Source organism: Mustela nivalis (genome assembly GCF_964662115.1).
Source record: "Mustela nivalis genome assembly, chromosome: 7".
NCBI lineage: Eukaryota > Metazoa > Chordata > Mammalia > Carnivora > Mustelidae > Mustela > Mustela nivalis.
In genome coordinates, this window is record NC_139026.1 from 75,839,914 (window position 1) to 75,864,700 (window position 24,787).

At 38.8% G+C, this 24,787-nt stretch overlaps 2 protein-coding genes across 12 annotated transcripts in view; one reads left to right on the plus strand and one right to left on the minus strand.

The window, feature by feature from the left end:
• BICD1 (BICD cargo adaptor 1) overlaps nucleotides 1-24,787 on the plus strand; it is a 221,657-nt gene that overhangs the window by 149,978 nt on the left and 46,892 nt on the right. For 7 of the 8 annotated variants that reach the window (XM_082738619.1, XM_082738624.1, XM_082738623.1 and 4 more), the window contains exons 3-4: nucleotides 7,491-7,643; nucleotides 14,974-15,399. In XM_082738619.1, the coding sequence (XP_082594745.1) occupies nucleotides 7,491-7,643; nucleotides 14,974-15,399 (579 nt within the window). Of the gene's footprint in view, nucleotides 1-7,490; nucleotides 7,644-9,201; nucleotides 9,376-14,973; nucleotides 15,400-24,787 lie in introns of those variants that run through there. The other variant, XM_082738629.1, reaches the window with a different exon arrangement.
• The window catches only part of LOC309868602 (uncharacterized protein), an 80,877-nt gene that overhangs the window by 51,017 nt on the left and 5,073 nt on the right, over nucleotides 1-24,787 (minus strand). For 2 of the 4 annotated variants that reach the window (XR_014313741.1, XM_082738658.1), the window contains exon 1: nucleotides 18,571-18,636. The exons of the other annotated variants lie outside the window; for them this stretch is intronic. Coding sequence is in view for 1 of the 2 variants with exons in the window: in XM_082738658.1 (XP_082594784.1) it covers nucleotides 18,571-18,600 (30 nt within the window). In the remaining variant the exon portion in view is untranslated. Of the gene's footprint in view, nucleotides 1-18,570; nucleotides 18,637-24,787 lie in introns of those variants that run through there. 4 annotated transcript variants of the gene reach the window in all.

A 24,787-nucleotide genomic window follows, 5' to 3' on the forward strand; every position in this document is an offset into this window, starting at 1 on the left:
ACTCCACATTACCGCCTGATAGAACAATAGTATTTGTCTTACTGTGACTTTGGATTAAGATCTTTCTGTGTCTTTCAGTAGTTGTGTTGTTCTGTCCCTCAATGATTGGTACCCATTCTTATAAGAGATAGCATCACAAGTCATATCAGTAATTACCTACAGTAATTAAGTTTATGAAATCTTTTCTTAGTGAAAATTTCTAGAGATGGAATAAAGTATAAATATACATGGAATGGGTATTAACCAATAAGGCCTTTTCAACTCTAGAGAATTTTACACGGGACCTGCTTCATAGGTATGTTTTGGGTGGTTTTTTTTTTTTTTTTCAACCTATGAACTTACAAGTATAAAATATGCTCATCCCTAAAAAAGATTTCCCCCATCATGCTACCACTAATCCTATCCAGGTTGGAAGTGATAAGTTGAGCTCTAGGATACAAATACCATGACTGATATGCCCACCCGGATCCTGGAGCACTGTGGTGAACAGTTCCTCACAAAGTCCCTATTCTCATGGCTCTTACATCTAGTGGGGGAAGAGGAAATAGCCAATAAGCAAACAGGTAGTGATAAACACTTTTCAAACCATGAACACAGGGTAATGTGAGCATGACTGGGTGGCAACTTCAGATCGAATGATCAGGGAACGCTTCTTACAGAGATGGCATTTAGGTTGAGATCCTAATGAAGCGATAGCAATGTGAACAAGGAGAAGGGAATTGAAAATGCAAAACACTAAAGTAGGACCCCGCTTGAGGTGGGGTCAACCAAAGGCCAAGGAAGGGAGTCCTTCCTTGGTGAGTAGGAGAGAGATGATGAGCTCTTTAAGGGAGGCTCACCCTAGTCAGGATTTGACAGTCGTTAACATATTGGCAATATATTGAAAGCCGAAGACTTGGACAAGGTTTCCTTTGGGGAGTGAGTAGCCAAAAAAGGAGGGCCTCAGTATCCGTTTAGAATAGTCCACCTTTAGAGGTTGAGCAGAGAAGGAAGGGGAGCAAGTCAGAAGGGACTGCAACAAAGCAACCAGTGAGATTAGTTTAGATGTACGGAAAGCCGACAGGAGAACGTGTTTCAAAAAGGAGCAAGTGGTAAATGCTGTTGAAGACATGGAGTTAAAGGAAAACACAGGTGCTGAATTCAGTGGCGACATGCAAATCGTTGATGACTTTGACAAGAGCAGGTTCAGTGTCCATCAGAATGGACTGAAGACGAACATGATCTGAGAATGCTCATGGGTATAGAAAAAGAAATACAGATAGAAAGGTCAAGGTTTGCTTGTTTTAAGGCAGGATTTAAACTGTGTAGAGTAGATTGGAAGAAATTAATAAAAATGAGAATGGGAATAGGAGCTCCACCTTCTTTCTTCCCTCCCTTTTCCCCATACCACCACCACCGAGGAAATGTGAGGCAAGATTCTTAGGAGGAAAGGAGAAACTGATAAAAGGAAAAGAGAGAAGCAGGAAACTTAACTACATTGTGGACACAGAGTATGGCCACTAGTGTTTAAAGCCTGTTTGAATTTGAGAGAGTCAGGACTTTTTTGGTTTTTTAATTGATGCCTCCTACCAGACACCATTCAAATCTACAAGGCAATCCTCCAGAAGTGGTTCCCCCTACAGGAAAAGAAGGAGACAGGGAGAAGTAAATAAACTTCACCAAGGTTAGTAAGTGTTGGAGTTTAGCTTTGAGCATGTTTAGCTTTGGGCATGCAAGGCGGAGTTGGGCTTTATGATCAAGAGAGAGGGATACAAGGGAGTTAAATATGTTTGTAAGACAGTGTGTGACAACAGTGGGATTGAAGCTGGATGAGGAGGGAAGTGAAGACCCAAGGTCATAGATAATGAGCAAATTGGTGGTCAAAGGTGGAAGAGTGGCTGGGTTAGGAGAACTGGAGATGATTTGGAAGACTAGGCAGTATGATTATTGGTGACAACCTCACAGAGTGGGTGGTTGATGTGGGATAGAAGGGCAGATCACCTGAGCTAAGGCTGAGGAACTGAGGGGTCAGGACCTGTCCCATGGATCTGTCATCCATGAGCCTCATCCTTCTTTCCTTGCAAAAGAGAAACTCAGAGCCTTGCGCTCTTGTGGCGTCCTCATATGAAGTGTGCTTATCTTAGGGCATGGAGAGTTTGGGCAGTGCAAGCAGCAATATCAGCAGGCTCCCTTGGGTTAAAGTGTCACTCCTTTCCCTCTCTGTCCCACACCCCTAAACTACCCTAAGCCAGGCATTCTTGGCCCCAGGTCAGAGAATTCTTGGCTGGGGAGAGGCAAATAGAACAATGGTTCACTCCTCTCACCAACAAGAGAAGTCTTCATTTTTGGCCAAGTGAAGAAAAATAAAATAAGCAAATTGCCTGGCAGCGGCAATTCTCTGGGAGAGAAGTAAGAAATACCCCATCCACTCCCCTCTCCAGCGTCCTCCCCTTGGACCAGTGCAGCTGTCTTCCTTTACTCCACTCACAGATCAGAAGTTCCCACTTTGACTATCCAAATTAATGCTACTTATAATTGTTTATAAGCCACATCACTAACCCTTGCATTCACTTTGTTGTAGATGTCTTTTCTTCTTACAGCTTGGTTTAGGCACTTTTATCCTTACTCTTTGTTTTTTTCTTCGTTTCTTAAGTCCGTCATTCTAACTGCAATGTCCTTCAACATTCCCTGTCTCCCTCACTATGGGCTCTTGGAACGGCTGCTCAGCCAATTTTCTGGGGCGCTTTCTTCTTACAGCCCACCCTCCCTGCTCTCAGCAGGGTCACTTGCCAAAGCATAGATCTGATCACATGGCTTCTTTGTGTGAAAGACTTTGATGGTTCTCCAAATTATTTTAACATTGAATTTCCTGCAAAATCGTCTCAAGTTGCTTTGTTCCAACAACACCAAACGGCACTATTTTCTAAACCACAGCACAGTTAAGAACTTTAAAGATTTTATTTATTTATTTGACAGAGAGAGACACACAGCGAGAGAGGGAACACAAGCAGGGGGAGTGGGAGAGGAAGAAGCAGGTTTCCTGCTGAGCAGGGAGCCTAATGTGGGGCTCTATCCCAGGACCCGGGGATCATGCCCTCAACCACCCAGGAACCCCCAGTTAAGAACTTTAAAGGTTCTAAGCACTAAAAACATCTTGTTTCTTTTCCTACCTCATAGATTAACAACATTATTCTGTAATTAATTTAATTTTATTGTATGGAATAATGTGTAATTTAGACATAAGCTGAAAATAGGCTATTTTCTAGATTTTTTGAATTTCTCTTACTGTCTCTCTGTTAGTGCTCTTTGCTGATCCCCCACGGAAATGCCCAATTTGACTACTGGGTATTTTAACACTGCCCTCAATACAAATATGACTCTGCTTTTGTTTCAGAAGTTTACTTCTGACTGGAAAGTCTGCCCTCCTTATCGATTATGTTAATTCCCCTTGTCCTTCAAGGTTCTGCTCAAATGTAACTTCCTTTGTAAAGCTTTTGCTGACTCATCCCGGAGTAACTGATCGCTCAGCCTTGTGGTACGAACCTCTCACAGCACTTGTTCTGTTGTGTTATGGTAAATTATCTGTGTGTCTGGCATCGCTGCTCCTGTCCCCACGTGACATCATCAAATCCTCACAACTACCACAAAATGTTAAGTATTAAGTCCTCATTTTACAGATAAGTGAACTAGAGGGTCTCTCACCCATCTTGCACAGCTATTATTAAGACCTAATTTGATCATAAATATAATTAATTTATAAAGGACTAAGCTATAGAACTGGGAGGCATTCTTTTTTATACATTACTTTTGTGTGGTAACAGATGTTTATATTTCTTTCTTTCCAATAATAGAATTTATTATTTTCACGTAAAGAAATCCTTTAAATAGCAGTTAAAACTTAAGAACGCTGCTAGTGCAAACAATGAGGATCGCCTGCCCCAACCGTCTCGGGTTCATCTGATCTTCCTGAGGAGCTTCCTGAGGGGCCCAGGGCTCTGGAGGTGAAAGGCTAAAGCATTCCCTGGTTGTACCTATTTCTCCCCTTTCTCACCTGCTTTATTTTTCTCACTCCCATTATTCTTCATGGGGGTTTTTAGTAGAGCTCAGCACCATCTTATCCCAGGAAGAAGAAGTTGTCATAGATAAATTTATGATGATGAGTGGCACGAAAAACAACAGGAGTTATCTTTAAAATTTTTTATGGAAGCAAAGAACATTGCCATAGAATGGAATCTTTGACAGTTCAAAAAACAAGGACTTCTAGCAAAATTCGTAAGATGGGTTTTCTTCCTTTGGTCCTATGTCTGTTTCGTTGTTAGCTAGTCTTTCAACTTAGCCAGTCTCTCAGCTATGCTCTTGCTTTTCCTTAATTAGCATCAGGAGTTTTCTTTAGCTCTTTTATGACTTATTTGTTAGTGATCCTCATTAGCTTTGCTGTGGCCTTAAATCTGTTTGACATTTACTGTCTCACTATATAGGATTTTATGGTTAATTCTCAGTGTGTGCAAGCTAGGCTTCTGGTCATTACATTTTTTACAATGTATGCATTCACATTTTATAGAATCTCTTGTATCTTAACATTTTTCTTTATAATTTTGTATCAATGGCTGGCATCCAGTTTGTCTGGTTTCTTCATATCTTTATGCAGGTAAATACAGAAAACTAAATAAATATATGTCACTTAGTTAATGGTAAGTTTCTCAAGAAATAAAAAAATATTATATTAAAGTTTCATGTTTCTGCAAAATAAAAGAATTTAATGAAAGGTTGTAATTTGGCTTTATACCCAACTCTATTTTTCATTCTTTTCATTTATTGGACACATATGCTCAAAGTATTATCTAAGGACTAGGGAATAAAGTAACATTTCTGCCTCCAAGTTGCTGGACTATGTAGTGAAGAAGAATTATAACAGGTCTAGTTATTTCATAAATCTAGGTATGTTTATTTCAAAGTGTGTTATTCTCCCTTTGTTCTCCACTATAAAACAATACAAGACAAAAGCCATCATCCCAGCAATAATATTCTTCTTTAAATTTTGTGTTAACCATTTGTATTGCTGTAATTTGCCAGGAATTAGGGACACATTGATTAACAATACAAAAAATGTTCATTATGTTCAAATCAAACAGGAAATTTAATAAATGCAAAAAAGGTAGATAAGTGGTTTCAAGTAATGGTTAGTGCTGTTCTTGCAACAGTGATTTTTTTGAGTATCTACTATATGCTAAATGCTGATATATAAAGTAAATCATGTAGGATGAAGGCCAGGGAGCTATCTCGTCTTAGCTGTTCAGGGAAGGCCACTCTAAGGAGATGACTTTTGAGTTGAGTTGAGTTGAAAGTTGAGATGACTTTTGAGTTGAGATCTAAGTAGAAGCAGAAGAGTTTTTTGACCTAGGTCCTAAGAGTCTGTGGATAGAATTCAGGAAACAGGGTGGGATGATTGGTTGGGAAAAATAATTCCATTTCTGTTTTTGCTACACTGACTGAAATTTAACATTTTCTTCCATTGGAATGTATCCTATTTGAATACCTTAGCAGTATTAGCATTGCCTGTGACTTGGTGATCAGTATTTTCATACCACATCTCAGTTCTTGCAGGTTTTTTGAAATACCTTCATTGCTTTGAAATTATGGTATTTCTTAGATCTGCCACTAAATCTGATCAATACATTGTATAAATCAAGAAGCATACATAATTACAGAATTGGTTATGTACTCCTACGAAATCATCGAACACACAGAGCCTTCATACAATACCCCATGATTCTGTGGACCGGTCGTTTGGGTTATACTCAGCTGGGCAGTTCTTATGGACTTGCCTGGGGTCACTCCCATGGCTGCCATCACCGGGCATTCCACTGAGCCAAACAGCCCATCAAGCTTCACTCCCATCAGCTGCTGGTGCTGACTCTGGGCTGGGCCACGTGGCTCCAGCAGGCTGACCTGGGTTCATCATTCCGTGGCAGTGTTCCAAGAGAGCAAGGGTAGCCAGGCCTCTTGAGGCCGAGGCTCAAAAGTCCTCCTCACTTTTACCGCCTTCTGTGGGTCAGAGCAAGTCAGAGGCCCGCTCAGAGTCAGTTTGAGAGGAGACTCCACAGGGAAGTGTAATTAATTTAGGACCATTACTATGATAAACTACCTGATTACCATATCATAATTTCTTAAATATTGTATTAACTTAATTCTAATAGAATCGGTATCCTTTCCTTTGTAATCCTGTCTTTTATGCTACAAGTAAGGAAAATTTGGCTGGGCCAAAAAATTAAACTGAGCTAAGACAGATAAACAAGAAGAAAGCATACAAATGTATTTAATTGTTTTACATGTATACGGAGTCTTTACCAGGAAAATAAAGACCCAAAGAAACCGTTAGGCCCCAAAACTTTTATGCCTTTTTTACACAAAGAATGATGAATTGTGGGGATGTGACAAAATATGATAAATTAGGCTAGGGGCTGTAAGTTGTAGGACAGGGACTAGGAAATGTATGGAGAAACTAATGGAAGATCAGGGTTATTTTATATGTTTGTTTGTACAAGTGCATTTTGGTGCCAACTCCCAGTGTCTGCTGCTAAGATCATTCTTCACCATTTTTAGGAGCAATTTTGTGTCCTGCTTTTAGGTGGAAAGGAGGAGGGCAGAGAGCCCTTCCTGCATCTCCTATTTCCCAAGGGCCTGAAGCTCAAAATAATCAGTATGTCAAAGGGGCATATTTTGGGGTGACGTGCTCTGAACCCTTTCACTTCCCTTTAAAATACTATCCTGACAAGATCCTCATCACCTTCAGCATGTTGCCAAAGAGAGCCATCATACAAATGAGGTTAAGAACCCCTGTTCTGGAGGCAGGGAGTTCTGGGAGGGGAAGTACAAAGTGCAAAGCCTCAAGGCAGGAGTGAGCTGGCAAGTCCAGCGAGGTCAGGGAGCACAAGGAAAGCTACTGAGGCTGAAGCGAGTGACCAAGGGCTGAACAAAGGCAGGTCAGACCATGTGGCTTGTTGGGGAACTTGTGGTTGGACACTCCCCCACACCCTCCGGAGTATGGAAAGTTGATACTATCTGCATACTAATCTACAATTTTCTTTAATATTTCATAATATGCTGTAGCTATATTTCTCTTTTAATACATAAAGCTCCTCATTTTTCTCATTCTTTTACATAATTTTATAATGTTCAATTCAATGGATGCATGATTATTTCGTTGTTTCCCTGATAGCAAACATTTCGACTGTTTCTAATTCTTTGTGTAAATATACAGGATTTATTTTTCTCTTTTATTTACCTCTATGAAAATATACTTTAGAGTGATTTTTAGATGTAGAATTGCTGGGTCTCATGTGTGTGCTTTAAAAAGTTTTGACAGATGTCATTACATTGCCATTCAAAAGAAGGTGGTCCTGACTTCCCTTCTATGAGGTGTTTTATTATCTTTAACCACCAAGAGATCTGCACATTATTAACTCTAGGATAAGAAAGTTTTATATTGACTGTTTCTTCTGTTGTTTCAGAACAATGAGATGGTGGAGCTGCAGAGAATACGGATGAAGGATGAAATCCGAGAATACAAATTCCGAGAGGCCCGCCTCCTTCAGGACTACACTGAGCTGGAAGAAGAAAATATCACGTTGCAGAAACTCGTGTCCACATTAAAGCAGAACCAGGTAAGGTTCAAGAAATTTTTTGGCTACACCCCAGTTGGAGCCATATCTTCTGACCACTAAGGTTAAATCTTCTTTCCCAGAAAGGAACGTGTCAAAATTTGCTTTAATCTTCCTACAATATGTATGTGCTGAAATTTTCCACCCCTCCTATTTCAGCTGACATTTAAAAGGCAAACCTAGAAGGATGATTTACAGGAGAGTTTTATTGGGTAAGACACAGAATCTTAGTTGATCCTTTAGCTTTGTGTTAACGTATTTTAGGTGGAAGTGGAATGTATTATAATCCATTTAAATTGACAACTTCTCATTAAAAGGAATCCCTTCTCTCTGTCTGTCTGTCTGTCTCTCTCTCTCTCTGTAAATTGCTTTTAAATCATACTTGGAGAGGAATTATGAAATACAAATAAATAAGAATAAAATTATAAGAGAAAGATATTTCTGGGTTTTTTTTTTTTTCAGCAATAATGTAACCAAAAACATTGCATGTCTACACTTAAATAATTTTTTTTGGTAGTGATGGTTTGGCAGCTTAATTGCTTTATTTTCCTGATTGGTTTGCATTGTGGTTTGTTACAGTAAGTAACAAAAGTCTTAGTAAATTAGTAGGTAAACTTAGAGGCCAGCCCAGATGTATGCTTCTACTTCTACTCCCTTCCAAAGCTCGTATCTCTATACAAAACTATTTTTGGTTTTGACAAATACATGGGTTAAGAAGAGAAAGAGAGAATCCAGAAGGGGAAACAATGCATGTATTGACACAATTGAAATTTGATTTCTGATCACTGCCACTTCCTCCAGCTTTGGAGTGTTCGGGGAACAAGATGTTTGCCCGGGAGTACCACGGGTGGTTTTAGACCCTTAGAAAGGTTTGCCAGGATGTCCCCTCTGGTTTTACCTCAGTCCTTCCCTTTTGAGCACTGACTTACTGTGTGTTTGTGTACTGAGGCTTGACGGTATTGTAAACATCCCTGGTCTCAGCTTGGCTGGGGTCAATGAGCCCACGGTGAAGAAAATCATACTGAGAAGAATTTTTCAAGTATGCTCAGAACTTCTAAAGAAGGTTTTTGTTTTGTTTTGTTTTGTTTTTGGTTACCAGCAACCCTGGTTGCAGAGGATTTGAAGCAAATGTACTTGCAGTTCACATATTTAAAGTGGTCATTATTCCCAATTCCTACAAATCCTCTCTGCTCTCTGCACAGACAGGAGGCTGTAGTCTCCCATCCCTGCATGTGGTGGACTAATTTACTCAGGAGGTTAATTTAGGCCAGTATTAGGTATTTTTGAAAGTCTGCCAAGGTATCCTGTGTGTATTCATTAACCCAGAGGCCGTTTCTGTGGGAATTTGTACTATTAGCCTGGCTGATTACTGTTTATGGTTTACCCAGGCCCTTCCACCAGTCACTGAAATATGGAAATCAAAGGCTTACCTCAGAAGTTTGAAACAAAACAAACAAATGAAAAAATGTACACATCTCTTTAATTTTATTTTCTAGATGCAATATGGTAATTTTCCCAATTAAGTGTCTAATTAATTAACCTGACATTATTTCCTCCACAGAGGGCCATTCCGTCTTACTTCCTGACAAGTGGACGCCCTGTACAAGTCTCTCCCAGTGAAGAAAATGCTGGGTTTTGTTTTTTCCCTACTATTGGCCTTTATTGACAGGAGTTAGAATCCATCATATACTCCATTTCTTATTAGTGAAGTGTTCAGTAAAATAGTTTATGTACAAATGCCACCGTTTTTTTTTTTGTTTGTTTGTTTTTCAAAGAGACGACAATGCTCGCTTTCAGTCTCAAAACTGCTCTGAATGTTCTTTGTACTGAAGCTCCCTATACAAAATCTACTTCTGCCATCTGGGTTGACATTTCTCTTGAGTAGCCAAGCTACTAACATCATAAAATGCTTAGCTATATACTATTTGCTAAGTGACTGTTGTTTAAATAGCACTTCTTATTCCCTATATAGTTCCTATAGGTTAGTTTATTTATTTTCCATTCCCCTCAACTATAATACAACATCAAGAACAGAGCCTGCCTGGCCCATAGAAGGCATTAAATAAATATCTGTTGAAAGAATGAGTAAATTAGGGTTTTTTTCTTGCTTATATTCACTCTTCAGCTTAGAAAGGAAACTAAAATCGAAGATTATTGTAATTAACCAAACCAAGTTTTATTTGTGACCCTAAATATGAAATCCATAAGAACATCAGAGAGTTGACTCTGAAAACTTTAGCCACATCCCTCTGTGTGCTGACTTGTTTCTGTGTACAATATAAAATCAGGCCCAGCCTTACAAATACGTTTTATACTTTGATATTTTTGAAAACCGAATTATCTGAAAGAAGTGTAGAAAGAAGCAGCAGCCTAAAGAGAGGTCGAGTTGACTGTCAATTCCCCATCAGAAAAACCCACTGAGGAAGCAAAGCTATGTATTACATCTGTCCACGAAGAGACCCACCTTGACAGAGCCTCAGTAATTTCTCAAAATGGGAGGTTTAGAGAAAGGCTGTTCATAGGGTTTTAGGGTCTGGACTGGGTTTTGGATGGTGGGAAACTGGTTGGGATAGGTAGAGTTTATGACATAATGACTCTGTTGAGGGGCGTAACAGAGTGAAGGTCTTTTACTTGGGTCTTGCCTTGTTTTCATTGGGTCTCATCTTTTAGAAGAGTATTTCCCACAAGCAGCTAAGTGTTCTATGCCTAGTCTCAGTATTGGTTAATATAAGGTTAACAGGAAAATTTGTCTGGCCCCAGTGTTAACTACCGGGGCAGGAAATTATGTCAGCTTCCATTTCTAGAGATGTACTTGTGGGAGGTAGGGGAGAAATAATAAATCCTATGTCCCCAGTATCTCACATACTGAACTAAAGCACTCAGTAGTTATCTAACCATTGAAAACACTTGTTAAAATTAATAATTCAACCATACTGATATTATGAAGAACATTTCCTCCAGGGATATGTCTCTAGATCAGGAAATAATATCATAAGAGACCTAGGGAACATATTCAGTTTGATTTCATTTAACCAGTGTTTCAAGAGTATATTTCTATGAGTCCATGTACTTTTTTTAAGGACAAAAGATATGGTCACTGTCTTAAAGAATGTATAGTCCCAGAAGAGAAGGCAGTTAATAGACTCATAACCATCCATGTAATTGCATATTAAAAGCAATGATTATAATACTTACCCCCCAACCATCATGTAGTTAAATAGAAAAAGAAGTTACTAAACTAGGAAGTTGCTAGAAGGAATTGCACCAAAGTCCTGATTTTTGTAATGGTGACTACTTTGATGCTATCTTAAAAATGTCAGGCTTTTTTTTTTTTTTTTTTTTTTTTTTTTTTTATGGAGCCCAATTAGAGGCTTGAACACATGACCCTGTGATCAAGACCTAAGCTGTGATCGAGAATCAGATGCTTAGCTGACTGAACCACCCAGGTGGCCCCAGATATCAGTTTTTAAGTGTCTTCTCATTCCTGTTTCTTGGTGCCTCCACTTTTGGGGGGGCTCAAATGATCTGATTCAGCCTTATAGTAATGGCACCAGAAAGGACTGATCTGTTTGCCTGAACAAGTCAATAAGGACTTTGGAGTTAGGATCATATTTTTTATACTGGTCTTAAAGGTCGAATAAGAGTTTTCCAGATGACAACCTTGGCTAAGGCAGAGAAACATGAAATAGCGGCATGAATATTAGGAGGCTGAACCACATTGGAATGAGTAGAGTGAGTGGAGGTGACCAGAGAGAGAGAGATCAGGTTTTATATGACGTCTACCATCAATTAAATATGGATTACAAAATTTAAAAATCTATGATGCAAACTAAATTAATGTCTTCAAGTCTAGCCCAGGAATCAGTAAACTTTTTCTATAAAGGCCAGATAGTAAATATGTTGGGTTTTGTATGTCTAATATATCTCTAACAGTGTCTCTTCCAACTACTACATTCTGCTCTTGTAGCATGAAAGTAGCCAGAGACAAAATAGTGTGACTGTGTTCTAATAAAACTTTATTCACAAAAATTGGTTGGTAGTGGGCTAGATTTCATCCAGAAGACACAATAATATTAGACAATCCCTGGCCTAAGCTATCAGTCTAACAAGGATTACAGAATAAAAGTTCTACAATGCAAACTAAAGAAGTCTCTGCAAATGTACGCTATCAGATAATTTGGGAGAATCAGAGGGTTGATTGAAATACTAGGAAAGGGTAGCAAGCAGGTATCCTGAGTTGCCCAGGGAAAGGAAAAGAGAAGATCAGGAGAAAGATGACTTTATAGCTTATAAGCAGGCCTAGAAGGAACCATGAAACAAGGACCCAGATTCTGTTATCCCAGACGGTTTTTATGATTTGAGTCTTTTCTGTCACAGACATGTGGAATTCCAGTAATCTTGTATAGCAGTGAGCACTGGTTGTCCATCAGTATCCATTGTTCCCTCTCCCAGTGTGATTACCCTGTGTTTGTCTGTATGTTTGTTTTTATTTATTTGAGAAAGCAAGCAGGGAGAGGGGCAGAGGGAGAGAGAGAGAAAGAATCCATAAGCAGAATTCCTGCTGATTGAAAATCCCAAGACCCTGAGATCATGACCTGAGCTGAAACCAAGAGTCAAGCACTCAACCATCTAAGCCATTCAGGCGCCCTTGTTACTCAGTTTTTAACTGAGCTTAAGGCTATGTGGGGTAAAGACAAGATTCTTCACCTCCCTTGTAAGTAGCTGTTATGTGTTTAGTACTGGCCACTGGGGTCTAAGAAGTGTATGAACACCTTTTGAGATATGTCCTTAAAGAGAAAGGGTGTTCCTCTTACTTTGACCCACTGCTTGAAACATGATCAAGGTGGCAAGGTGCCTTAGATCATATGGACCAGAGTAGGAGGTAGTATAATAGGATAGAAGATGCCCGGGGCACCTAGGTGGCTCAGTAGGTTAAGCCTCTGCCTTCAGCTCAGGTCATGATCTCAGGGTCCTGGGATCGAGCCCCGCATCAGGCTCTCTGCTCAGCAGGGAGCCTGCTTTCCCCTCTCTCCTGCCTGCCTCTCTGCCTACTTGTGATCTCTGTCAGTCAAATAAATAAATAAAATCTTAAAAAAAAAAAAAAAAAAAGACGCCTGGTTCCTGGATGACCTCATGGAACAGAGAATCCTACTGGCCCTTGACTGTCTATTTCCATAGTGTTACATGAGAGAAAGCCAAATGTCTATTTAGACTCAGTCATTCTTATATATGTCTCTGTTACATCAGCCTAAACCTACATCTGACTTAAACCTATGTCAAAACTGTTATCCTAACCTTTACAAGACATGGCACTGAGATTATGTGAAGAAGGGTAGGGTGGGGTGTGGAATATAAAGAAGTGAAAATGGCAATGGTCTATGATCCCTGTTCTTTCATTTTTAAAAATATTTCTGGGGGTGCTTGGGTGGCTCAGTCAGTTAAACTTATCTGCCTTCAGCTCAGGTCATGATCCCAGGAATCCTCTGGCTTCCTGCCCCATGAGGATTTTGCTTCTGCCCCTTCTCTGTCTCTCTCTCAAATAAATAAAATCTAAAAATAAAAAAATAATTTAAAATATCTCTTAAAATATAAGTTTAATAATATAAACAGTAAAATAAATGTACAACCAAGCACAAAGTTTATACTAGTATCTAATATCATAATGACTTTATGATAATACCTTTTCTAGTTTACTTTTTCATTCACAACAGCAAATGCTTGTTGAAGAGTGGAATTCTCTTGCAATACAATGATGGAATATTGAAGCACTGAGGGACACGTAGGAGCATGACAAGTATTTCCTCCTTCTGAGGAGACCACAGTATAGTTGTGGAGATAAAATATTTATTAAAAAGTGGAATGTCATTAGTGCCATGGAAAAGGCCTCAAGGAAGGCCTGTCAGTTTAGAATATAGATAGATCTCTTTCCTCTGTGGGCTTTCATGACCAAGAGAGTGTTTACACAGGCTATTTGGCTCTTAATTCAAAGGACTATCACATTGATAACAATATATATGTATTTTTTTGTTATCAGATAATCAGTACCTCTATTCCAGATTCTATCCGTAAGCACATAAAATTTTTCTTTGTTTCATTTTACTTGCAAACATATTTTGTTGAGATTAAATTCTTAGTGTGATCTTTTAGCTAATCTATCTCTGAATATAAAAATTTCCTTATCATTAATAATTAAATAAAACAGTAATAGTGATGGTAAAATATTTTCTTGGTTTGATTCTGATAAACTTTTTGTTTTTTTAAAGATTTTATTTATTTATTTGATAGAGAGAGCACAGCTAGAGAGGCAGGCAGAGGGAGAGGGAGAAGCAGGCTCTCTGCTGATCAGGGTGCCCGATTTGGGGCTCAATCTCAGGACCCTGGGATCATGACCTGAGCCGAAAGCAGTCCCTTAACCAACTGAGCCACCCAAGCGTCCCTGATAAACTTATTTCTAAAAAATTCCTGGGGGCACCTGGGTGGTTTAGTCAGTTAAGTGTCTGCCTTTAGCTCAGGTCATGATCTCAGGTCTTGGGATCCAGCCCCTGGTAGGGCTTCTTGTTCATCGTGGAGCCTGCTTCTCCCCCTCCCTCAACCCTTCTCCCTGCCTCTGTCTCTCTTTCAAATAAATAAATAAACAAAATCTTTGGGGGGGGGGGGAATAGGGGCTCCTGGGTGGCTCTTGAAGGGTTGAAGACTCTCCCTTCAGCTTGGGTCATAATCCCGGGGTCCTGGGATTGAGCCCCGTATTGGGCTCTCTGCTCAGCGGGGAGCCTGCTTCCCACTCTCTCTCTCTCTGCCTTCCTCTAGGCCTACTTGTGATTCCTGTCAAATAAATAAAATCTTTAAAAAAAAAAAAAAGAAAATTCCTGGGTTTTTTTTTTTAAGCAAACAGTGCCCCCTGTTGGCCATTGGTCCCCACGAAAAGAAATCCTAAAACAGATGACATTTTTATCTCTGCTAAGAATTGAATTTATGTATATAAATTATATATAACTTAAAGTATTTATAAATTTTATAATATATAATATATAAATTTTATATAATATAAATTATTATAAATTATGCATAATTTCCAAAGACACCATCCTATGTTATCTGAAGAGTATATATACTGTGTGCCTTTTTAGATTTATTTTGTAGACTCACATTTTATACTGTGTGGTTTTCTGTTTTTCGTTAACATACAGTATTATATTAATTTCAGGTGTACAATATAATGAGTTGGTTAACATTTTAATTTTTTTATATAGTTAGGTCTACTAGAGTGGTTGATGGCAGTTTTGTAAGACCCAAATTTTAGTTCTATGAATCTTCTTTATCCTGTCTAATTCAGGTTGAATACGAAGGCTTAAAGCATGAGATTAAGCGGTTTGAGGAGGAAACTGTGCTGCTCAACAGCCAGCTGGAAGACGCCATCCGGTTGAAAGAGATTGCGGAGCACCAACTGGAAGAAGCCCTTGAGACCTTAAAAAACGAGAGGGAGCAAAAGAACATCCTGCGGAAGGAGCTCTCTCAGTACATCACCCTCAACGATAACCATATCAGCATCTCTGTGGATGGACTCAAGTTCACGGAGGACGCAAGTGAACCAAACAATGATGACAAAATGAATGGACATATCCATGGGCCCCTTGTGAAACTGAATGGAGACTATCGGACTCCCACTTTAAGGAAAGGAGAATCTCTACACCCTGTTTCCGACTTATTCAGTGAGCTGAACATTTCAGAAATACAGAAGTTGAAGCAACAACTTATGCAGGTAAGATCTCTTTAGGGCTGTGAGAGTAGATTTCTTAAAGATTGCGGTCACCTGTTCTGGGATTTTTTGTTCTCACATTTTACTTCTAGCTTCTTCAACTGGCAACTTTGAACGTACAGTATCTTAGAAAGACATAACAGAATATGTGTTGAAAAGAAAACTCATGGGGTGCCTGGGTGGCTCAGTGGGTTAAGCCGCTGCCTTCGGCTCAGGTCATGATCTCAGGGTCCTGGGATCGGGTCCCGCATCGGGCTCTCTGCTCAGCAGGGAGCCTGCTTCCTCCTCTCTCTCTCTCTGCCTGCCTCTCTGCCTACTTGTAATCTCTCTGTCAAATAAATAAATAAAATCTTTAAAAAAAAAAAAAAGAAAAAGAAAAGAAAACTCATTTGCCTCACTTTAAGAAATCTATGTTAGAGAATGGATAAAGAAGATGGGAGATCTATCTATACACATACATACACACACAATGGAATGAAAGACCCGCGGATCCCCTTACCCAAGAATCCAACACTGCCACTGGATGCAATCAGCAAGAGGTTCTTTATTGTTACGCAGGCGCCTGCGGGTGGTCAGCAGCTCCCGCTAGCTGAGCACACCCGGCTGGGGTGGTGCTGGGTTTTTATAGACAGGTACAAACAAGTTTTGGGTGGGGCGCAACTGATTGGTGGACAGTTTGAACTTTTGAAAAAGGCATATGTGGAGTTTGCTGATTGGTTTTGGGGACCCGCGCGCGCGAAGAGAGCAGCGGGAAGGGGGACACAAGCTGATTGGTTATGAGGGCTCGCGCGCGCTCGAAAGGAGAGGATGGGAAGGGGAACAAGAAGGGGGAAGGGAGGACTGCCATCATGGCGTCCCTATTATTTCTATAAGCCAAGCAGTTACAGAAAGGCAAATAAGCAATTAATCACACCATTGATAACCTAATTTCATCCCTAAAAGCCAGCGGTTTACAGAAAAGCAAACAAGCGGTTAGTTATCCTGTCTATCTTCTAGGGGAGGGGTCTTTCAGGAATAGTATGCAGCCATCAGAAAAATGAGATCTTGCCATTTGCAATGACATGGATGGAACTAGAGGACGTTATGCCAAGCAAAATAAATCAATCAGAGAAAGACAATTATCATATGATTTTACTGATACGAGGAATTTGAGAAACAAGGCAGAGGATCATAGGGAAAGGGTGGGAAAAATGAAACAAGACTAAACCAGAGAGGGGACAAACCATAAGAGACTCAATCTCAGGAAACAAACTGAGGGTAGCTGGAGTGGAAGGGGGGTGGTAGGGAGGGGTGGCTGGAGGATGGGCATTGGGGAGGGTATGTGCTATGGTAAGTCCTGTGAATTGTGTAAGCCTGATGAATCACAGACCTGTACCCCTGAAACAAATTTAAAAAAAAAAAAGAAATCTATCTTAAACCCACAAAGTGGATTGCAATCAGGTGTGAAAGGAGAAAAAGGTCTCCATCCATTTTCTGAGAAAAATTCAGAACCTTTACATACAAGTGAAATGATAGAAAAATGAACGTTTCCATCACAAACAACTGTATATATAGCTTCAAGAATATGGTAGACTTCACAAGAATACCTTAAGCTTTAAAAGACATGAAGGACTTTCAGTATGCTAATTAGCCAGGATATCATATGATTCAAAATACAGAACAGGGATAAATCTGAAACCAAGGAGTTGTTATTCCAACATGATCTAGGCCTTAAATTTTTAGCACCTTCAAATTCAAATGCCTTGTGAAGAGTCCTGGCCTTTAAGGTTATCTCGCTATGAAATGGCTTTTCTAGTTTAGGTCTTTCTTCCCTGCCATATCTTAATCCAGTGCTGATAGGAGTCTTGCCTGAGGAACAGCATCACCGCTGTCACCATGGCCTGGGGGCTTCTCACTATTACAAATTGTTGGGCTCCAGCAGACCTGTGGAACCGGGAATCTGGTTCAACAGGCTGGTCAGGTGATTAGGTTTGAGGCTGAATTTTCAGTCTCTTATCTCCCCCAGGTTCTTTGCATTTGGGTGATAATTAGAGGCTGTTGGAGATTCTGGCAGGCATTTATTTCTATAGCCACTGGGGCTTATACTTTCCTGCCTTTACAGAAATGATGACTAAAAAGTGAAAATAGTAGAAGTAAGAAACTAGAGAACCAGTGATGTTAATAGGTTTATTATTGACAGCACATCGAGAATTAACATATCATGCACTTTACTTGCCCTGTGTGTTGGGCTACTAGCAAAGAATTCTTTTTCACAGTGTTTAAATCAAGAAATCAAGAGGGCATGGCCATTGGAAGAAAATGAATTTCATATAGACTTTTACCTGACTGTGAAGTTCAGTTTTGTTGGGTAATATTTCTCTGTGTCTTTTTGCTCAGTTTACACTAATACAACTAGATTGATAGCAAACATATTTTAAATTTTTGCATAATTTGTAAGAATTCATACCCCCCAACTAAATAGAATTAATTTAAAGTTTTTCTTAAACTATCACGTTGATAGCTTTAGTAAACAAAGTTAGTGTACCAAGACTTTTTGTTTCTTCTTTTTATGGTGGCAGTGTAGAAAATAATAGGAAGAGGGGCTTTTATGCACAAAACAGCTCAACAGTTTTCAGCAAGGTCAGCTATTGGCTGAAAACTCAGAGCTGTTTTCTTTGCATTTAATCCTAAATCTAATCTGAAATAATACAAAATTCTGGAAGAGATGAGTCATTTAACAAGAAGAATGCTGAAGATGAGTTCTCAGCAAGAGAGTGGTTCTTGGCTGGAATGTCATTTGCATTTGGGAGGGGGGGGAAGATTCCTCATTGTCTGAGACTAGTGAGCTGCAAGGGGTCTAGCACTTTGGACCCAACCCATTTAGTGCTAGGTACATCTCTTCAGTCAACTTGATGACCCAGAGTGCCCCAAACATTTCAGATGCTCCAAGGGCCAACCACTAGTTGGGAACCCTTTAGAGGGACAGCATGTTACTCTACCATCAAATGGGGGCTACAGAATACCTTCCTGGTTAGAATGGCTTGATTTATGAGTTAATGTGTGTAGAGTGCTTAGAACAGGGCCAGACACACAGTAAATGCAGTGATGGTGAGCTATTATTACTATTTTCAACTCCACAGTGCCTTTCATTTATTAAGCTCTTGATTCATTTAGCTTCTATTAATATTAACTTACTTCTGGAAAGTTTTGCTCGAGGAGACTCATCTCAGAAGGACTAACATATGTGGTCACTGGTAGGAATACAGAAAGGTAATAGTGTCTGAGGGGGAGTTCTTTCTGAAAACTGATGTTCATTTAGCAAAGAGGGAGAGAAAAACATGACTGGTAAGCCTTCCCTCAATACAGCAGAAAACTGTACCAGTGCTTAATTCATGTTGACAGTTTGTCAAGATATAGAGGGGCACAGGGAGGGCTTCATGTTCCAAAATTTGCTCCACGTTTAATTTTAGAAACCAGGCTCAACACAGGAAGGGTTTTGCAGCTTCCAGCCTCACAACCTACAACACTAACGTGTAATTTTGTTTTAGACAAAGTAGCCATCTTTTGGTAAGCAACATTTTTAAAAAAGCATATCAACTTGTTCTAAGAATATATTTCATTGAGTACAAATATAGCAGAATATATCTTTTCATGCATAATTTGTCTATATAATCGGACAGATTTTCCTTAGCTATGCATCCCCTAAGTTTAATTTATGTAAATAAGTAAATTATAAAGAACATGCCAGGATATACTGCCTAGAAGTGATTGCATTTGTGTTTGATCTTAATGTTTCACCATGTTAATGTTAGAGCATGACATTTAATAAAGTTAATAAAGTTATAATAAAGTTAATAAAGAGTATGAAAGTTCTGATATTCAACAGTACTAATACACCTTGCAGTATATACTGTGTATCAGTGCCACTCTCCTGGATGGTCCAAGGAGCAAGCAATAAAGCGCACTTTAGGTGCGGCTCTCTGAAATGCTTGGGGCCAGGTGTGTTTTGAAATTAAATGTTCAGAATGTAGAAAGGTAATATGCAACACGTGTGATATATTTATGACATCCCTAATGCGATGGGGTGCAGCAGTGAATGATCAAAAAGTATAAACGTTTCTGTAGTGCAACATGTGGTTATTCATGCTAAGAGCAGAAAATGAGGACCAGAAAAGGTCTCTCATCAGTCAGGTGCAATTTTGCTGCTGGAGAAGTCTAGAGCTGTGAGTTAAGAGTAGACTTTTATTTAAAGCCACTGGAGATTTAGAAGTTACGGCTGTCTGGGGCATGGCAATTGCCGTACTGTGCTGCAGCTCGCTGGCTTGTGTATCTCAGTTTCTAATATCAGCATACTTTGGATATCACAGCTTGTGTTTTCATGGTTCCCTTGTTTTTTTAGGATTTCTTTTGGCTGGGGTCCAAAGTACCTTGAAATCGAACACCAGTGCTTCGTTATTGTTGACAGTTTGTGGAGATATGTGGGGGCACAGGGAGGGATCTAACACACTGTACCAGGGAATATGCAGCTTTTAAATTGTTGTTCTTAAAATTACAGAAACCTTTTGAAAACAACATACCCAAGTCGAAGAGATCATACTGCCATCTGCTGGGAAGTGGTGATAACTAATACGAAAATCTAGGACAACTGTAATTTAGAGTAATTCCCAGAGTTGTATTGCCCTCAAGACTCAGTTATTTCTAATAGACTATACAGCTGACCCTTGAACAACACGGATTTGAACTGCATCGGTCCACTGACATGTAGTTCTTTTTGCGTAAATACAATATAGTACTGTAAAGGTGTCTCTTACGATCCTTAACTTTTTTCTCTAGCTTACTTTATTGTAAAAAAAAAAAAAAGTATATAATACACGTAACATTCAAAATATGTATTAGTAGACTATTTATGTTATTGGTAAGGCTTACAATCTATAGTACTGCATTGTTCAAGGGACAGCTGTAATTGATATTTTCCAGTGACAGCCAAGTACCTTAATTAGTTTTATTAGAATGAAAATAAGTAGATCCTGTCTGGGGAAGCTAAATTACTTAATCTATTTAAAGGAGTCTCTCTGCTTGTACTAAAATTTCTGCCTTTGATAGTCTCTGTTTAACCTCACATTGCAGAGAGTCAAACTAGGGAGAAAACTCTTCAGATTTTTTTTTTTTCAATATCATACCAGCTATATAATTTCACATCTAATGTGACAAAACAGCAATGTTTCTATGAAACTGAAACTGATGTTCTATTGTATCCTCACGGATGTGAAAGAAATAAAGATTCATATTATATATTTAGGTCTACTCTATTGAAGACTATTTTGATTTTTCCTATAATGATGGTAAGTGGTCAGTTTGCTGTTATGTCCACTAAGAGTTCAAAGCAATTTATATATATTTGCTTAATTGGTTGGTTTTATAACAACTGTTTGAGGTAGAGAGTATTATTATCCCCATTTTTACAGAGAGGCAAATTGAGGCATAGATATGTTATTATCATTTGCTCAAAGTCAAGAACTTAGTAAGTAAATTTGCTACAGAGAGCAAGTCAAACAAGTTAAATATTCTCTGTGCTTAACAAAGACAGAATATTTATGGGGTGAAATTAATTAAAAGAAATTTAGGCAGTTTGTGTCTTTTAAAACTTAAAGTGACAAATAAAAATTTCTAGGGCAGAGTTGACAACCCATTAAACTATTACAGATTTTATAAAGGTTACCTTTAATGTAAGCTTTATTGGTAAATGTATTTCTCAGAAGAACTTTTTCTACCACATATCAGAAAACATAAGAAGAGCATCTCTTGTCACAACAGCAAGGGAAGAGTCTTTGTGATCTTTTTTAAGAACAACTTTTAAGAGATATAATTATATCCAACCAGTTAAAGTGTGTCAATGATATTTGTTTGTTTGTTTATTTTAAAGATTTTATTTATTTATTTGAGAGAGACAGACAGAAATAGTGACAGAGAGCATGAGTGGAGAGTAGAGGGAGAAGCAGTCTTCCAGCTGAGCAAGGCCCCAATCCAGGGCTCCATGCCAGGACCCTGAGATCATGAACCTAAGGCAGACGCTTAACCAACTGAGCCACCCAGGCGCCACTCAGTGGTTTTTAGTTTACTTACAGATCTGTGCAACCATCACCACAGTCAATTTTAGAACATTTTCATCACAACAAAAATAAACTGTGTACCCATTAGCCACTCCACCCCTGAGCAACCACTAATCTACTTTATGTCTTGATAGATTTCTCTGGTCTGGACATTGGATGTAAATGGAATCATACAACAGATAGCCTTTCATGACTGGCTTTTTCCACTTAGCATAACATGTTTGTGGTTCATTCATGTTACAACATATATTAGTACTTCATTCTTTTTATTGTCAAGTAATATTCCATTGTTTGGATAGACCACATTCTAAATTTCCATTTATCAGTGATGAACATTTGAATTGTTTCCACTTTTTGACTCTTCCGAATAATGGCATGAACATTTATATACTACTTTTTGTGTGCACATATATTCTGATTCTCTTTGGTTTATGCCTAAGAATGGGATTGCTAGGTCATATGGTAACTCATTGTCACCAGATCAACTTTGCACTAGGTTGATCTTTTTCACAGTTCTTTCCTTTCAGGACCCAGACAGGCATTGGCAGAATTGCTTCACTTCAAGCAGAGGAGAATAAGCTATTTATTTATAAGTTCTATTTGTGCATGTCGATACTATGTATACCATTACAAGAATCACACCCAAGCATTCAAATGTCAAATTGAGAGTCCGTTGACCAGGATAAAGGCGATGAAAATTAATAGCCTACGAAACAGCTTTTTGGCTTCTTTTCCTATAAAAGTCTTAATATGAATGTCAAATTCTGATTATCTTTTCTTTTGTTCTTCCACAAAAGAATCTATCAGTATTCAATACATGTAAGTGTGCTTATTTAAAAGATGAAGCCTCGGGATGCCTGGGTGGCTCAGTGGGTTAAGCCTCTGCCTTTGGCTCAGGTCATGATCTCAGAGTCCTGGGATCAAGTCCTGCATCAAGCTCTCTGCTCAGCAGGGAGCTTCCTCCTCTCTCTCTGCCTGCCTCTCTGCCTACTTGTGATCTCTCTCTGTCAAATAGATAAATAAAATAAAATAAGTTTATAAAAAAAAAAGATAAACCCTCAGTGAAATTAAAAAAATTTCTGTGGGAGGGATACCTGGCAGGCTCAGTAAGTAGAGCATATGACTCTTGACCTAAGGGTCATGGGTTTGAGCCCCACATTGGGAGCAAAGATTACTTGTAAAAAATATTTCAATTGGACATAATAACAACAATAATAATAAGCATATACTGTATATTTACACTGGATTACAGAGTTCACAAATTCTGCATTTAAGTTCTCTGGCAAAGCAACCAGTCCTACTGTAAAAAAATTAAAATCCTCAGTTCCAGGTAGAAGATGAAGATTGTAGAAAGAGAAATAAAGCAACCATTCTTAGTCACTATAGAACATGATAATTAAACCAGCAAGTGTCTCTTGGATAAGTTCTTCATAAATGGAGAATAAAATAGTACACTTAAAATGAATAGAAATTTTAATATTTGAAGTCCTTTGCTTTTATTAATTCAAAATGCAAGATATCTTAAATAGTTTATGGATTGCTTCTGAAATCCAAATACAATTTAAGGTACTCCAAACTTCAATAGCTGAGTGAAAATAATAATCAAGCTGGAGTTGTATAAAATTACCCACCATTTAGTCATCTTTGGAGGGAAAGCAGACCAGTCATAACTATCTGGAAAAATGTGTGTGTGTAAATTTGGATATCACTCTCTGTTCAAGGGATTCCACCAGAAATGCACTGAGTGTGTGGAAGAGCCATACACGAAAGAGACAATATTCTATCTGATGTTTTCTAGAGAGGCTAACCTAAGGAGCCTGATTGATTTGTCTTTTAGTCTTAAAAAATGTTATTTTAAAATCAGAATTGGCAGAGCACAGATTGGAGCTCTCCTAATGGCATTACCTCTTTCGTTATAACATTTTTCCCTCTAAAAATGAGGTTGAAACACTTCCGTACATTTTGTTCTAGTCCAATTTTTATTTTATTAAAAGCTTTTTTTTTTTTTTTTTTTTTTTTAAGTAGGCTCCAAAACCAGTGTGGAGCCTGCTGCTGGGCTTAAACTCATGACCCCTCGATCAAGGGTCAGATACTTAACTGACCCACCCAGGCACCCCTATTAAAAGGATTTTTGAGGGGCGCCTGGGTGGCTCAGTAGGTTAAAGCCTCTGCCTTTGGCTCAGGTCATGATCCCAGGGTCCTGGGATAGAGCCTCACATCAGGCTATCTCCTCAGTAGGGAGCCTGCTTCCTCCTCTCTCTGCCTGCCTCTCTGCCTACTTGTGATCTCTGTCTGTCAAATAAATAAACAAAATCTAAAAAAATAAAAATAAAAAAAATAAAAGGCTTTTTGAGAATACCTTTGTCGAGGCGTTAAGTGTCTGCCTTCTGCTCAGGGTATGGTCTCAGGGTCCTAGGACTGAATCCTGCATGGGGGCGGGGGGGGGGACCCTGCTCAGCAGGGAGTCTGATTCCCCCTGCCTCTCCCCCCCACACCGCTCATGAGTGCTCTTTCTCTCTCTCTCTCTTTCAAGTAAATAAATAAAATCATAAAAAAGAAAACAGCTTTGTCTTTTGTAATCATGTATACTGATCAAATGATGTTTAGGCTTTTCAGAGCAAATTCACTTAATTTTCAAGAGAAAAAGAAAACTCCTAAAATAATCTATTTTCACTGAGATTATATGCAATATCAATAACAGAATATTTAGGATTTATTTTTTATTTTCTATCAAAATTGCAAATAACTTGGCTCTTCATCAAGTACCACATTACCTAATTACCTGGGTTTTTCACTTAAAGGTATTGCCCAATAGTCTGGATAAATCAGATCTTCAGCTATGGAACATAATTTGTTACACCTAGTGAAACCCAACTAAGGGGATTTGTATTAGAATATATCTTGACTCTGAAAGGAAAGAGTTGCTTTTGCAACTACAGATACAAATCTGCGAAACAAATGTGTTTGGCATAAAGAAATATTTTGGTCCTGGCAATGACCAGCTACCCAAATGTTAACAATGGTTAACATTATAATAGCTTGAACATTATATTCACTGTCTTACTCAATCATCCTTTTTTAATTGCTTAAACTGTAGCTTGCCCAGAGCCACGTAGCTAGGTAAATGTTGGTGCCAAAATTAGAGCTGAGTTCTCAGATGCTACAGCCCCAGTAGACTTTCTTTTTTAATCTGTTATACTATTTTTTTGGAATATTTTGGTTTCTGTAGCCATAATATGTAACCTGTGGATTGTGTTCCAGATCTGGGCAAGTACTGTGTCATAAAATCAAAGCTACAACTT